The sequence below is a fragment of the Chiloscyllium punctatum genome, chromosome 1 (assembly GCF_047496795.1).
Source record: "Chiloscyllium punctatum isolate Juve2018m chromosome 1, sChiPun1.3, whole genome shotgun sequence".
NCBI lineage: Eukaryota > Metazoa > Chordata > Chondrichthyes > Orectolobiformes > Hemiscylliidae > Chiloscyllium > Chiloscyllium punctatum.
The window spans coordinates 76,436,524-76,452,383 of NC_092739.1; the positions used below are offsets into that span (position 1 = coordinate 76,436,524).

A 15,860-nucleotide genomic window follows, 5' to 3' on the forward strand; every position below is an offset into this window, starting at 1 on the left:
CATGCATAATCCTGACCTTTCACAAAAATCTCATAGGGCCAAGTAAAGACATCAACTGCAATCAAGCATTTTTCTATGGAGATTTGAAGGAACAGAAAAATAAAAATGTATCCATTCTATTATTAAGTCCCAGCCTCATCTCACTGTATCTAGAATACATTTTCAGCAGGATGTAGGGAAAGGAAAAGAAAGAGAAACAATCAAATACGTGTATAATTCTATTTGTGAAAATTTTACAAAATAAAATACTGCAGATATTGAACAACAGAAATAAAAACAAAAAATTGCTGGAAATATATCAGAAGTTTTCAACCACGAGGATCCTGGAAGCAGGAACAATAATTTCAAAAGAAAACTGGGTAGGCATTTGAAGGAAGTAAACAAAAGAGGACTACACAGGTTTTTCTATGGCAAATATTTATACATACACTTATACACAAGGGTATGTGGGGGCTTGCATATGGTATCAGGAGAGTGGTGAGTGAGTTGGATGGGGGGTGGGGGGGGGGGATTGGGGGGGGGCGTGGCAGCCAACATGGACTTAATGAGCTGAACAAACTCCTTCTGTTCCATAAATAACAATGGGAAGGGCATGTAATTAAGCAGGGTGGTGGTATTCCTGAACCCTTGCCACATTACTGCCTGTCATAAGTAAGTTCTGGACAGGAAATTCAACATTTCTACCCTGTCAACTGGGCTTTTAATTGAGCAAATAATTACCAATTAAGGGGCAGAAAATGGAGGAGTGTTAAAGATAACTTCAAAATTTTTTACATTAATAATTTTGCAGGTGGAGCTACCTGAAAAATTGTGCAGATCTATGCAACTCTATTCCTTGTTCACTAATGCAATTTTATTGCACTATATACAGTCAAAAAGGCAACACTACAATTCAAAGCTTACTATCATCAGCAAAGTTGGAGTTCTGAGACTTAGCTAATCTGTTTTATTCATTGCTCACAATTCCTTTTCAGCAACCTTACTTAATAGCTTACAGCCTCAAATATCAGCATTATCAGAATGGTTAGTGTCCTTCATTGGAAGAGATCAGTAGAACACAAGGAAGTCCATTACCAATGAATACCTTAGAAATAGGAATTATATACTCTGAAACTTGCTATCCCAACTTGCTCCATACTTGAGGTCATATATTATTTCATAGGAAAGCGAACATTCACCTATAGCAACAGAAATTAAATACAAGAAAAGGTGGAAGCAACCAAAGTCAAACAGGGGTACCCCTTTCAGAATGGGAAATTTGAATTTCATATTAGTCTATCCTACTTCTGCAAGGAAACACTTGTAAAACCAAACAAGAGAGAATTGCACCCGCCCCATCCCAACTTATAAAAAGCCTGCTACTGCAAGTTCAATTTGAGTCCTAAAATTTGTTTTCTTTTACACCAAAAATGATGTACACAATTCTTCAGATACCAATCTGATCATTATTTACCTGAGGCAATGTGTAATTGATGTGTTCTGCTCGACGTCAACTGAAAGATCAAGAAAATCTTCATCTTTGCTGCTAACCTGTGAAATTATGCAGGTATAAAGTCAAATTATATCAAAATGAATCTGGCAGATTAGGTGTACAATACAAAAACAAGCAAGTCATGCAAAACTTTACAATGAGCTGATTAAATCATAGCTAGAGTATAGTGTACGATTTTGCGCACCACTCTCAAGAATGATGACTTGGCCTTAGACAGTGTGCTTAGATAGGATTTCAGGGAGTATTCCAATGTGCAGTAGTACATTGTGTCCCTCATGCTAGGGTCAAGAATGGCTTGGTGTAGCTGCAGGACATTCTGAAGGGGGAGAAGTGGTTATGGTACATATTGGTATTAATTAATAAAAACGTTTTTTTAAAAAAAGTGATCAGGTCCTAAAAGCAGAATTTAGGGAGTAAGAGCATAAATTGAAAAGGGAGGATCTTAAAAGTTCATAATCTCAGGATTACTAGCACTGTTTCATGCTTGTGACAGGAGAACTAACAGAATATACAAGGTGGGAAACTGTTAGAATGCATTAAGAAAGTCATAATGGGACATCTGGAAAGTCAAAACTCAACTCATCAGAATGTGCATGGTTTTACGAAAGGTTTAGATTAGATTAGATTACTTACAGTGTGGAAACAGGCCCTTCGGCCCAACAAGTCCACACCGACCCGCCGAAGCGCAACCCACCCATACCCCTACATCTACCCTTTACCTAACACTACAGGCAATTTAGCATGGCCAATTCACCTGACCTGCACATCTTTGGACTGTGGGAGGAAACCGGAGCACCCGGAGGAAACCCACTCAGACACAGGGAGAACGTGCAAACTCCATACAGTCAGTCGCCTGAGGCGGGAATTGAACCCGGGTCTCTGGCGCTGTGAGGCAGCAGTGCTAACCACTGTGCCACCGTGCCGCCCACATTAGATTAGATTACTTACAGTGTGGAAACAGGCCCTTCGGCCCAACAAGTCCACACCACCCCGCCGAAGCGCAACCCACACATACCCCTAACCTACCGCTACGGACAATTTAGCCTGGCCAATTCACCTGCCCCGCACATCTTTGGACTGTGGGAGGAAACCGGAGCACCCGGAGGAAACCCACGCAGACACGGGGAGAACGTGCAAACTCCACACAGTTAGTCGCCCGAGGCGGGAATTGAACCCGGGTCTCTGGCGCTGTAAGGCAGCAGTGCTAACCACTGTGCCACCGTGCACAGATTGTGTTTGACTAATTTGTCAGAGTTCTTTGAAGTAGTAGTAACAAGCAAAGCGGATAATGGAGGCCCTGTCAACAATATCTGGTTTTCCAGGAAGCATTTGGAAAGCTGCCACATGAAAGGTTAATAAACAAGGCAAGGAAAGATCACATGGAATTAGAAGTAATATATTAGCTGAGACAGAGGACTAACTAACCACCAGAAAGCAGGAAGTCAGTATGAATGCTCGTTTCTGGATGGTAAGCTGTAATTAGTGGGGTACACAAGGTTTGGTCCTCAGGCATTAACTACTTACAGTCTACATCAGTGGCTTGTTACATCTTCAAAAATGCAGGCAAATTAGTCAAACATGATTTACCCTCTGTAAAACCAGGCTGTACAAGACACTAGTACAGCCACGCTTGGAGTACTGTGTACAATTCTGGTTGCCCTGCTATTGGAAGGATGCTATTAAACTGGAAAGGTTGCAAAAGAAAAAAGATTTTCACAAGACTCGAAGGTTTGAGTTATAAGGAGAGGCTGTATAAGCAGGGACTTCTTCCTCTGGAGCATAGGACACTGAGGGTTGACCTTATGGAGGTTTATAAAATCACTAGGGGTACAGTTAAGGTGAATAGCCAAGGTCTTTCCCCAAAACCTAAAGAGTCCGGAGGTGCAACTTTTTCACACATAGGGTAGTGTCTATATTGAACGCGCAACCAGAGGAAGTGGGTACAATTCTAACATTTAGAAGACATTTAAATAGGTACATGGAAAGGAAAGATTTACAAGGACCAAATGCAGGCAAATGGGACAAATTTAGTTCAGGAAATCTGGTCAGCATGGACAAGTTGGGCCTGTTTCTGTGGTGTATAACTATTACTTGGATGAAAGGATAGAATGTACTAAAGACACATTTTGCAAATGACACTAAAACAGATAGGCAAGTAAGTTTCAATGAAGTAATATGAACAAATGGATATGGTTAAGTTAGATAAATGCGCCAAAATATGGCAGACAGAGTTTAATGTTGATAAATGAGAGGTTATCTATTTTGGTTGGAAGAATGACAAGGCAACTTATTATTTAAATAGAAAGAAACTTTAAATTACTTCAATGCGGAAGGATCTGGGCATCCTTGTGCACGAGTCACAGAAAATTTAATATGACAGCACAGCAGGTAATAAGGAGGGCAAATGGATTTTTAGGATTTATTGCTGAACAAGGAGTATAAAAGTTGGGAAGTGTTGTTGCAATTGTACACGGCCTTGGTGAGACTGCATCTGTTTTATTATGTACAGCTTTGGTCCTATTACTTGAGGAAGTATGCAACTCCATTGAAGGCTGTTCAGAGAAGATTCACTAGATTAAATCCAGAGATAAAAGGCTTGTTTTATGAGAAGAGATTGAGCAGTTTGGCCTATACTTCAAAGAATAAGTGGAGATCTAATGCAGGTATACATGATCCTGAAGGTGATTGACGAAATAGACGTAAATCTGATGTTCCCTTTATGGGGCAATCCAGAACAAGAGGTCATAGTTTTAGGCTAAGGCTTTAGCATTTGAAACAAAGATGAGGAGGAATTCTCTCAAACAACCATACATCTGTGGAATTCATTACCCCTCAGTGTAGTGGATGCCAGGACATTGAATAAATTTGCGAAGGAGATACACCGATTTTAGTTAGTAATTGGTTAAAGGGATATAGGGAGCATGCAGGAAAGTGGAGCTGAAACTGAAATTAGCAATGATCTAATTAGATGACAGTGCAGGCCAAAGGGGCTCAATTGCCTACTCCTGCTCCTAGTTCTTATGAATATACAACGGGAGAAATGGTGTAGGAGGGAGGGGTCCCGCTCCTTAAGACATTGGGACCAGTTGTGGGAAAAATGGATGGTTTGTACCACAACAGAAAGATGACCAGTATCATTGCGGAGACTTGTGTTGTAGAGGAGGGTAAATGTACAAAGGGTCCTTATGTTCCTGTACAATGAAAGCAAGCATACAGGTAAAGCAACAGTTAAACAGTTAGGAAGGCAAATTGTAGGTTAGTCTTTATTGCAAGAGGTGTGAGTACAATTGTCTTATAACATCTCTGTATAGAGTTTTGTTGAGGCCATTCCTGGAGTGGTGTGCAGAGTTTTGGTCTCCTTATCCGAGAGAAGTAAATATTGCATTCTCTCTATGCCAAGAAGATTCATCAGACCAATTCCTGGGTCGGCAGGTTGGTCATAGGAGGAGAGGTTGGTTCAACTGGGCCTGCATTCACTCAAGTTTGGAAGAATGAAAAGGAATTTGAAACAAAGTTCTGACAAAAGTTGGAGAGACTTGAGGCACAGATGATTTTTACGAACCAGAGGATCCAGAACAAGGGGTCATGGCCCCAGCAGGCCATTTTGAACTGAGGCAGGGAGAAATATCTTTACTCAGAGGGTGATGAAGCCCTGTGGACTTCTCAACTACAGAAGGCTATGCAAGTTAATTCACTGCATATGTTCATGAAGGAAATACATTTCTAGAAGCTAAAGATGTCATCAGAGATAGTAAGAATATGGCACTGAGATAGAGGGTCAATCATGATTGTGTTGAAATGTGGAGTGGGGTCAATGGGCTGAATGGTCAACTCACTATTTTCTTTTTCCAGGTTTACTCAAGCTCCATACTACCAAATGACTACAATTAGTACACAGGAAGATACAGACAGGGTGGGAGACAAACAATGCAAACAAAAAAAAACACCCCTCTCCTCCCTCTTCCACAACATGGAATGAAGCAGTATTGAGAAACAGCCAATATGACACTGCAAAATGATCTAAAAAATAAATTTACCTACCGTTTCACAGTTCAGGCATCGGGTCTCATTAGTGAGTGTTCCTTGAAAGATGTCATGCACCCAGGTTGGTTCAGGCTTACTGTTCTCTTCTATTTCATTTGCATTTCCATTCTTCAACTTCCCATTCTGTTTCTCTTGCTTCTTCTCCTCCTGCAAGATGTCAGCGATGGTGTTCAACAGGTAGTTCAGAAACTCATGTGCATCTTGTTGCATGTAGTTATCAAACAAGTCTATGATTAAAAGAAAAATAAATGTGGACCAACTTTTAAAGGGCTTATAGTTTAGAAGAAATGACGGTACCATTACAATACAGCAGTAAGGAACTCTTCACAGGACCTTCCTCCCTCATACCATATAAAAGATCTGACTTCACATACTAGCACATAGTGGGTGGCACAGTGGTTAGCACTGCTGCCTCACAGCACCAGAGACCTGGGTTCAATTCCCACCTCAGGCCACTGACTGTGTGGAGCTTGCACATTCTCCCTGTGTCTGCGTGGGTTTCCTCCCACAGTCCAAAAATGTGCAGGTTAGGTGAATTGGCCATGCTAAATTGCCTGTAGTGTTAGGTGAAGGGGTGAAGTGTAAGGAAATGGGTCTGGGTTGATTGTGCTTCGGCAGGTCGATGTGGACTTGTTGGGCCGAAGGGCCTGCTTCCACTCTAAATAATCTAATACCAGCAATGTAAAGTACATTTAAATTTTCTAATAATAATGAAATCTTCTCCCAACAAGTATATTTGAGTGAGAAGTATTACATGTTAAAGAATAGGAACATATAAAGGACTGAGTCTTAAGAATCAGGTCTACATTATCTATTCTAGCATTAACTGATCCACCAAGGTTAAAGTGATTAATAAATCAATCTGTATATTTTTCACAAAGCTAGTTCAATACATTTGCTTCAGTCTTTTGAAGTTATTAATATTTTTTGTATGCTGGACTTGAGACCATTAGCAGTATCAAGTTAACATCTGTACTATTGGCACTTGATTATTTTTGGAAAATGCAAAAGCATAATGACAGTTTGTTTGGAGAGGTCATTGTGCTGCCAACACATTGATAATGGCAAGGCTACTGTTATGGACTAGGCCAGAGCCCCTCAAAATATTTTAAGTAGGTAGCCTAGACCATAGTGGATATTCCAGATGTGATGCCGCTGGTCAAACCACTTGGCTCTAAGTAAACCTAAATTTATTGAAACACCATGTTGAAACGCCAACAAAAGAAAACTTAGAATAACTTAACTATTGGAAAACTTAACCGACCCAATACAGCAACTTAACTAAGGTGTTCCAATCCTGTAACAAAAAAGGCAAGTTCAAACACATGTTCTTACAGGCAGGAGGGAACAAATTCCAAAGAGATTTCAGAGTGAAAAATCAGTCAAGAATTGTCTGAAGCTTGGAATATTTCCTTGGACTTAAGCATCTTGCGACTGCTACAGCTAAACCAAACTAGACACTTTGACACCTCTGCCTTTACGACCTCTCTTGACAAAAACCAAGGACAAAATAACCTTTTCTAAGCGACAGCATCGCAACACTACACGTTCATTATCTCTCTTTCAAAAGTGAGAAGCTTATGTTCCTATGATCAATCAATTACTACAATATACTGATACAAAACGCAAGGAACTGAGGAATCAATATTGGTCCAGGGAGCAGCTTACTTTGGGCAGACAGTCGTTACCTATTTTCTGCAACGCTGAAAATGCAAGACAAAAAGGAAAGGCAATATTGCCAATGTTGAGTCAGCACCAAAAATCTACACTATCCCCACTTTCCAGCACTTGGCCCATAGCAGTGAATGTTATAACATTTTACGTGCTTACCAAATACTTGTCAAAAGGGACAAAAACAGAAACTGCTGGAAAAACTCAGGTCTGGCAGCCTCTGTGGAACCAAAGCAGAGATAATCATTTGTGTCCAGTGAACCTTCTTCAGTACTGATTGTAGCTGAAGAATCTGTGACTGCGTCAGCTTGTGCCTACAGAAAGTAAACGATAGGTAGAGATGGACTCCAGCGAAAGAGAACAGCAATTGCGCAGACAAACTAATGGCAGCTTAGGAAAATTAGTAACTGCTAGTGGGGACCATTAGTGGCAGAAAATGGGTTGTTTGTGTTAGTAGCCCACGTGATGACAAGGTGTGGAGTGCAGGGTTGGGGTAAGGACAGTGGCGAAGGTGCTCAGGCCCTAAGATGATTCAACTCGATATTGAATACTGAAGGCTGCAGGGACCCCAAGCAGAAAATGAGATAAAGTCCTTCCAGCTTGCGCTGAGCTTCACCGGAGACGACAGCAGACCCAAGGCAGAGACGTTGGCCAGGAAACACTGTGTTGAATTGGCAGGCAAAAGGAATTCATGGTCATGTTCGCCTCAGATTTGCCTTTTTGTGGGGTAGTTGGAACATTTTTTGTTCTAGTCCTACTTCAGCTTCCACAAACAATTCTTTCTTCAGGACACCAATGACATCATTGGTGCTGCTTCCATCTCTCGTAAGGAATTGAAAACATTTATCAATTTCACTTCCAATTTCAACCTTGCTCTCACCTTTGCCTGGTCAGTTGATTTCTGAATCCTCCCTCAATATCCATTCCTGGAGTCAGACTGGCCACCAATGTACATGATAAAAACACTAATTCCCAGTCACCTGGACTATGCATCCTCACACCCTGCTTCCTGTAAAGAGTCCATTCTATTCTTCCAGTTTCTCGGTCTCCATTGTATCTGTTCTGATGTCAGCTTCTACAAGGGGGCCTCCAAATATCCGCCTTTTTCCTCAACAGAGGATGCCCTCACCATCGTGGTTGATCGGGCTCTCAGTCGTGTCCAACCCACCTCCCAACCTTCTGCCCTTATCCCATCTCTTCCCTCCCACAACACTGATTGGATGTGAATGCTGGTGGGGTGGTAAGTGAGGACCAAGAGACCCCAAAGGATTATTGGCAGCCATTTCCACCACACTTCTATCCCCCTCTCATCAGCCTTCCGCAGGAACTGTTCACTCGGGGAATCCTGGTCCACTCCTCCATTCCCACTGCCTTCCCAAAGCACCTTCCCAATCGCAGAAGGTGCGACACTTGCCTGATTACTTCCTCCTTCCTCACTATCCAAAAGGAAGAAGAAATCTACCCATACTACACTCAATCTAATATTCACTGCTTACAAAATGGCCATCTCTACACTGGGGAGGCGAAATAGGAGCTAGGTGACCCTTTTGCAGAACGTCTACATTCTGTCCACAAACCTGGCTCCCCATTGCTTGCCACTTCAACTGGAAGTACAGCATCTCATTTTCTGCTTGTGGACCCTGCAGCCTTCTGGACTCAATATCAAGTTCATCATGTTAGGGCCTGAGCACCTTCTCTCATGTCATTACCCCCACAACGACACACCAGGCCTTGTAATCACATGGGCTGCTGTAATAAACAATGCATTGTAAGCTAATAATGGTCTCCTTTAGCAACTACTGATACTCCCAGGCTGACTTTTATCGATTGCTTGGTCTAGGTAAAAGTGAGGACTGCAGATGCTGGAGACCAGACTAGAGTCTGCGATGCTGGAAAGCCATCCCTCATATGGGGCTTATGCTTGAAAGGTCGATTCTCCTGCTCTTTGGATGCTGCCTGAACTGCTGTTTTTCCAGCACCACACTCGCGATCCCATTACTTTGACTGCTCAATTGCTGTTCTCTCTCTTGGCTCCACCTCCCAGCTATTGTTTACTTCTCTTCAAACCCCAACTTCAGCATATATATCAACCTTTTCCTAGCTACATTCAGTTCTGAAGGGTCACAGGGCCTGAAACATTTACTCCGCTTTGTCTTCGTAGATGCTAGACATGCTGAATTTTTTTCAACAATTCTGTGTTTTTTTGGATTTCCCGCATTCACAGTTCTTCCATTTTTCTTACCTTTTAAAAAGAGAATCTTCCCACCTCAACTATCCTTCCAAACAGCACATTCTAAATTCCCACCACTTACTGGATAAGAACTAAATTCCACAAATCCCCTTGAAACTTCCTGCCTTTCATTACAAAATCATGCCCTTTACCTTTCAGGGACACAGTTGCATTCTATCCACCCTGTCCATGCTCCTCAAACTTGTACACCACAAATCAGGTCCCCTCACATCCTTCACTAATCTAAGGAAAACAACCCAAGCTTACTCACACTCTCTTCATAGATAAACTGCTCCATCCCAGGCAGTATCAATTACAAAGCTCATTTTTGTTTCTTTTGTCAAGTTATCATAACTGATATACGCAGCAGTAATTGCTCATGCCTTTGTTACTTAGCTCAAACAGTAATCCAGTATAACACTAATGAGTTACAAAACTGGACACAAACGGAGTCAAGATGCCAAAAGCAAATGAATGTTTGAAGACTCTGGGACGATAACTTGGAGTTTAAAGGGGGGGGTGGAATCTGACTGAAACTTTCAGAATACTGAACAGCCCAGATAGAGTGGGAGTTGGGAAGATCTTTCCATTGGCAGGAGAGACGACAACCCAAGGGCGCAGTCTTAAAGGGAAGACCCTTTAGAATGGAGAGAAAGAGAAATGTCTTCAGCCAGAGAGTGGTGAGTCTGAGGAATTCATTGTCACAGAAGGCTGTGGAGCCCAGGTCATTGAGTATATTTAAAACAGAGATAGATAAGTTCTTGATTGCCTGGGGATCAAAGGTTATGGGGAAAAGAAAAAAGTGGGAAAATGTGGTTGAGAAACCGGTCAGCCATGATTGAATGGCGGAGCAGACTCACCGGGCCATATGGCCTAATTTCTGCTCCTGTATCTTATGGTTTTCTCCTGAAATTTGCGCCGGTATCGGATTTATTTCAGATAGGATATGTAGCAATATGCTTTGCTCAAGAGTGAAGATGAATAACAATTATCTTTAATATTGTGCAGAATATTCCTTTTAATATGTATCATCTTCCTGTCCAACGCAAAAACAACTGTTATGCAAAAATAAACTAAAAAACCTACAGGATTTTCTTGGAATAGGCTAAACTTCATACATGAATACCTGCAGTGTAAATTAATTATAGAGTCATAGAGACGTACAGCATGGAAACAGACCTATCGGTCCAACCTGTCCATGCTGACCAGATATCCCAACTCAATCTAGTCCCACCTGCCAGCGTCCGGCCCATATCCCTCCAAACCCTTCCTATTCATATACCCATCCAAATGCCTTTTGAATGATGCAATTGTACCAGCCTCCACCACTTCCTCTGGCAACTCATTCCATACATGTACCACCCTGTGTGTGAAAACGTTGCCCCTTAAGTCTCTTTTATATCTTTCCCCTCTCAACCTAAACCTATGCCCTCTTGGTCTGGACTCCCCGCCCCATTGGAAAAGATCTTGTCTATTTATCCTATTCATGCCCTCATGATTTAATAAACCTCTATAAGGTCACCCCTCAGCCTAAGACGCTCCAGGGAAAGCAGCCCTTGCCTACTCAACCTCTCCCTATAGCTCTAATTCTCCAACCCTGGCAACATCCTTGTAAATCTTTTCTGAACCCTTTCAAGTTTCACAACATCTTTCCGATAGGAAGGAGACCAGAAATGCACACAATATTCCAACTGTGGTCTAACCAAATGTCCTGTACAGCCACATAACCTCCCAACTCCTGTACTCAATACTCTGACCAATAAAAGAAAGTATAGCAAACGCCTTCTTCACTCGCCTATCTACCTGCGACTCCACTTTCAAGGAGCTATGAACCTGCACTCCAAGGTCTCTTTGTTCAGCAACACTCTCTAGGACCTTACCATTAAGTGTATAAGTCCTGTTAAGACTTGCTTTCCCAAAATGCAGCACCTCGCACTTAACTGAATTAAACTCCATCTGCCATTTCTCGGCCCAATGGCCCATCTGGTCAAGATCCTGTTGTAATCTGAGGTAACCTTCTTCGCTGTCCACTACACCTTCAATTTTGGTGTCATCTGCAAACTTACTAACTGTACCTCTTATGCTCACATCAAAATCATTTATGTAAATGACAAAGTAGAGGACGCAGCACCGAACTTGTGGCACTCCACTGGTCACAGGCCTCCAAGTCTGAAAAACAACACTCTACCACCACCCTCTGTCTTCTCCCTTTTGAGCCAGTTCTGTATCCAAATGGCTAGTTCGCCCTGTATCCCGTGAGATCTAACCTTGCTAACCAATCTCCCATGGGGAACCTTGTCAAACGCCTTACTGTAATCAATGTGTTTCTTAAAAACTTTGAAACATGGATTAATTTGAGTCAGAAAAAATAAAACAAAACAAATAAAAACAATAAAAATGTTCAGAAAATGAATAATCATCCCACTGCATTACTCACCATTCTCTTTACGTAGCCTAGATATGAATTTCTTGGGAGGAATCACACCAACTTTTTTCTTCTGGGTGGCAATGCTATGGAACAGGTCAGCCAAACAAGTCAACAGATTTTCCTTCTTCTTCTGTTGTGCTTTGTATGCAAGTACATTTTCTCTAAATGGTCGGCAGAAGTAGAGAGCTTGCAGCACAGAGTTACAATAGCAGGTGTTCCCAAACTAGCACAGTAAAAGACAGCGAGCATTTAGATAATTTGTTAAGACAGTTGCAGAGCAATAATATTCCTCAAATAATATATATTTTTCAGTCAAATATTTGCTTAAAAAGGTGATCAAGAATCCTACAAATTATCAATACAAGTATATTTCATAACATACTTCAGTTGGAAGCCATAAGTTTTCATTACAACATTCATTGCTTTGAAGTCACAGTTAACCAAAATTATATTGTACAGAACTAGTTGGTAAAGAAACCTTCTTGACCAAAAGTAATCAATTACAAATACCATCTGCTATTACTGAATCACTGAACAATCTGAACAATGATCATAAAATGAATATAGCTCTGATAATGTATTACAATAAAAAAGGCTGCAAGGAAGCATTCTTTACTACCTTTCAGAGCAAAATACTTGCAAATTACATTTACTGAACTTATAACATTTCTGATTTTATTCTTAAACCAACAAGTAAAACAATGAGGTAATGGAGTACAAAAACGAATAACTGCATATGCCAGAAATCTGAAGGCTGGACCCCTCTTCAGACAGTATTCAATTGTGATTGGAGTGTTTTTTTTAAATTTACTCTGGATCCAACTTTTGTTTCTTCATTTATCTCATGACCATTTGCTTTTGCCTTATACCTTTGTCCCTTTGCTATTTAAAATGTTTCCTGCCTTCTTTGCCAGTCAAACTTCCCCTTCTTTCCTTTCCAAGCCTTTTAGCATCTGTTAAGTTTCTAACATTTTGGAAAAGCTATCGTTCAACCTGAAAACAGTGTTACATGACCTGCTCAGCATTACTGATATTTTCAAACTTAATCTGCAAGAGTAAATGGAAAGTGATCCAGTACATGGAAATTTAATCTTCAGACAAAAAGCTAAATCTATTATTTACTGTATTACAAGTATTCTGGTGTAAGAATCATCTTTCAACATGGCACCAAAATACCGCAGGTCCCATGCATTCAAAATATCAACTGGCTAATTTATTTCTTTGTTCATTTTCATGGGATGCATGCATTACTAGCAAGGCCAGCCAGCATTTGCTGCCCATCCACAAGTGCCTTAGTAATAAAAAGCTTCCTAAACATTTTGGATTGCAGCAAGAATCAACCAGATTAAGGAAGCTGGAGTTTATATGCTCACCAGTCCTGGTAAGGATGGCAAATTTCCTATCCCAATGGGTATTTTTTTTTTAACAACAATGTGGCCACCATTTCTGAAACAAGTTTTCAATTCCAGATTTTCATTATCTAAATTTAAACTTACCAACTGTTATAATGGGATTTTAACTGGTATCCTCAAAGCAATATCCAGCTGGTTTCAATTATGGGTCCAGCCCCATCTCCCCTTGTTTTATAGGATTAAACACTACAGAATACAGTACCTACTAGATTGCAAAGAACAGTGCTATCTGACAAAAATCAACTGATCAGCTCAAAAGACAGAAATAATCAAGGACTGTACAATTAAAAAGTTCAATTTACTTGAGAAAACTAAACATTTAGCTCACCCGCTGTTTTAATGTGTTGGCTGAGGTTTCTTTGCCTAAGTAAGCCTTCCTATGTTTGCTACCAAAGATTCTGCTACTCACAACTGTTGTTTCAAATTCTCATCTGTCAACCTGGTATGCAAACAGTTCTTTCACAGGGAAAGTTTTAAATAGAACTTAGAAGAGTGATGCAATACTCAGCATGTCTCATCAAGTTTAGAAAGTCAGTAGCAACTACATCAAGTCTACAGAACACCAGCAAAGGCAGGTTACAGTATTTGACCTACATGTAGTTCATTGTGGTTTTGTAGTTTTGTAACTTGAAGTTGAAGGTTTTCAGATATATCAGCAGCTTCAATATTGAATGCTGGGGCAAAAACATTTAATTCCAGTTCTTTCATTTTTCCGTCTTCAAATTGCATGCAAAATTTCTGAATAAGTTTGTACAGTCTGGCATACGCCCCTGATGTTTCAAGGTTTTGACTCTGAAGGGTAGGAAAATACATTGCATCCCCCTTTTGCTACATTTGTCAAAGCATTAATTTGGATTCAAATTATATCACATTTGAAAGAACAAACAAACTGGTTAGGTCCTTGCAATTTGACACTGAGCTCAAACAGATAAAACATGATGTTGACCATGAAAACAGTCAGTCAAATGTGCTCACTCAGTTCAGTCATAGGCTCTCTCTTCCACTCGATGAACATTTTCACTTCATTCCTCAGTTCATAAAACTGGATCAGCTTGCATCCTCAGGTGAGCCATCTCACAATAGCCAATCAATCAATCAACAAACTCAAATTCAAGGTCTCTTTCAAACTGGGTGCTGTTTAAAGCTTTGCTTTCTTAAAAGTTAATGCTTGATGTTCCTTTTGACTTTAGGTATGCACACAAATTATGTTGATAAGTAAAGCAGTAACACAATAAAATAACTTTGATCAAGGTTGAGGCAATTCATTTCTTAACTAACTAGAACAGCTAACCCCACCTGAGACCTATACATTGTTGGAGCTCCAAGAATGACCACTTAATTTTTCAAATAATAACAGAATTCCATGCACTTCTGAAATCCTCATAATAACATTGCCCTTTTTGTATCATGCATTGCTGCTAAAAAAAGCAAACTTCCTCACGTTTCCAAATATGCTGTGATTCCATGAAAAGATCACCAGTTGGTTTATACCTAAGAACATAAAAGAGTACAACATGGAAACAGGACTTTCACAATGCCAACCACCACGCCATTATTTCTTACATTGGTTGAATCATTAAGAGCCAGACAGTAGAATTTGAAAATCAGTCCCAGAAATGTTTCAATGTCCCAAAACAGCTGACAGTCCTGAGAGAGTCATAGAGTCGCACTTACAGAGACAGGCTCTTTGGCCCAAACTGGTCCATGCTAACCCCATTTCCTTGTACTTGGCCCATACCCTTCTAAAAGCTTTTCCTATCCATGCATCTGTCCAAATGCTTTTTAAAATGTTGCTAATTTACCTGCCTCAACCAATTCTGCTGGCAGCTCATTCTATGTGCGCACCACCTTCTGTGTAAAAAGGTTACCAGTCAGGTTCTCTTTTATTCTTTCCCCACTTACCTTAAAATGATGCCCTCTCGTCCTTGATTCCACAATTCTGGGAAAAAGACTGAATGCATTCAGCCTATCCATGCCTTTCATAATCTTATATGCTTCTGTAAAATCCCCCCTCAATCTCTTACACTCTAAAGAAAGATGTCCTAGCTTGTCCAAATTTTTCTACAACTTGGTCCCTAGAGTTCTGGCAACATCCTTATAAATTTCTTCTGCACTCTTTCCATTGTAATAACAACCTTCCAATAACAAAGTGACCAAAAACTAAACACAATACTCCTAATGTAACCTCACCAATATCCTGAACAACTGCAACATAAAACTTCGCAACTTCTATAGACTGATGAAGACCATTGTGCCAAAAGCTTTCTTCATTGCCCTGTCTACCTGTGACTCCACTTTCAGAGAGTCCACTACACTCCTTAAGAATGAAACTCATACTATAAAATAATTTAAGTTTTTCTGCAGCCAGTAAATCTGAGCTCACAATGATGCATGTCTTCACAAACTGTCCCCCAAACTTATGGCAATGATATTTTTTACAGTGCATTCAATCACTACAACGGTCTTCAGGAATACACTTGACCTCATTACAACATTGATTTAAACATTGGCAGAAGATCTGAATTTTACAGACAAGGTGAGAATGACTGCCCTCGATATCAAGGACACATTTGAGTGAAAGTG

General features: G+C 40.5%; 1 protein-coding gene across 4 annotated transcripts in view; it reads right to left on the reverse strand.

Annotated features, from left to right (window-relative positions):
• usp46 (ubiquitin specific peptidase 46) overlaps positions 1 to 15,860 on the reverse strand; it is a 104,047-nt gene that overhangs the window by 24,639 nt on the left and 63,548 nt on the right. For 2 of the 4 annotated variants that reach the window (XM_072569288.1, XM_072569280.1), the window contains 3 exons: positions 11,875 to 12,088; positions 5,534 to 5,763; positions 1,454 to 1,530 (listed from right to left, as the gene is read on the reverse strand). In XM_072569288.1, coding sequence (XP_072425389.1) covers positions 1,454 to 1,530; positions 5,534 to 5,763; positions 11,875 to 12,088 — 521 coding nt within the window. Of the gene's footprint in view, positions 1 to 1,453; positions 1,531 to 5,533; positions 5,764 to 11,874; positions 12,089 to 13,605; positions 13,628 to 14,718; positions 14,763 to 15,860 lie in introns of those variants that run through there. The other 2 variants (XM_072569307.1, XM_072569298.1) reach the window with 2 other exon arrangements.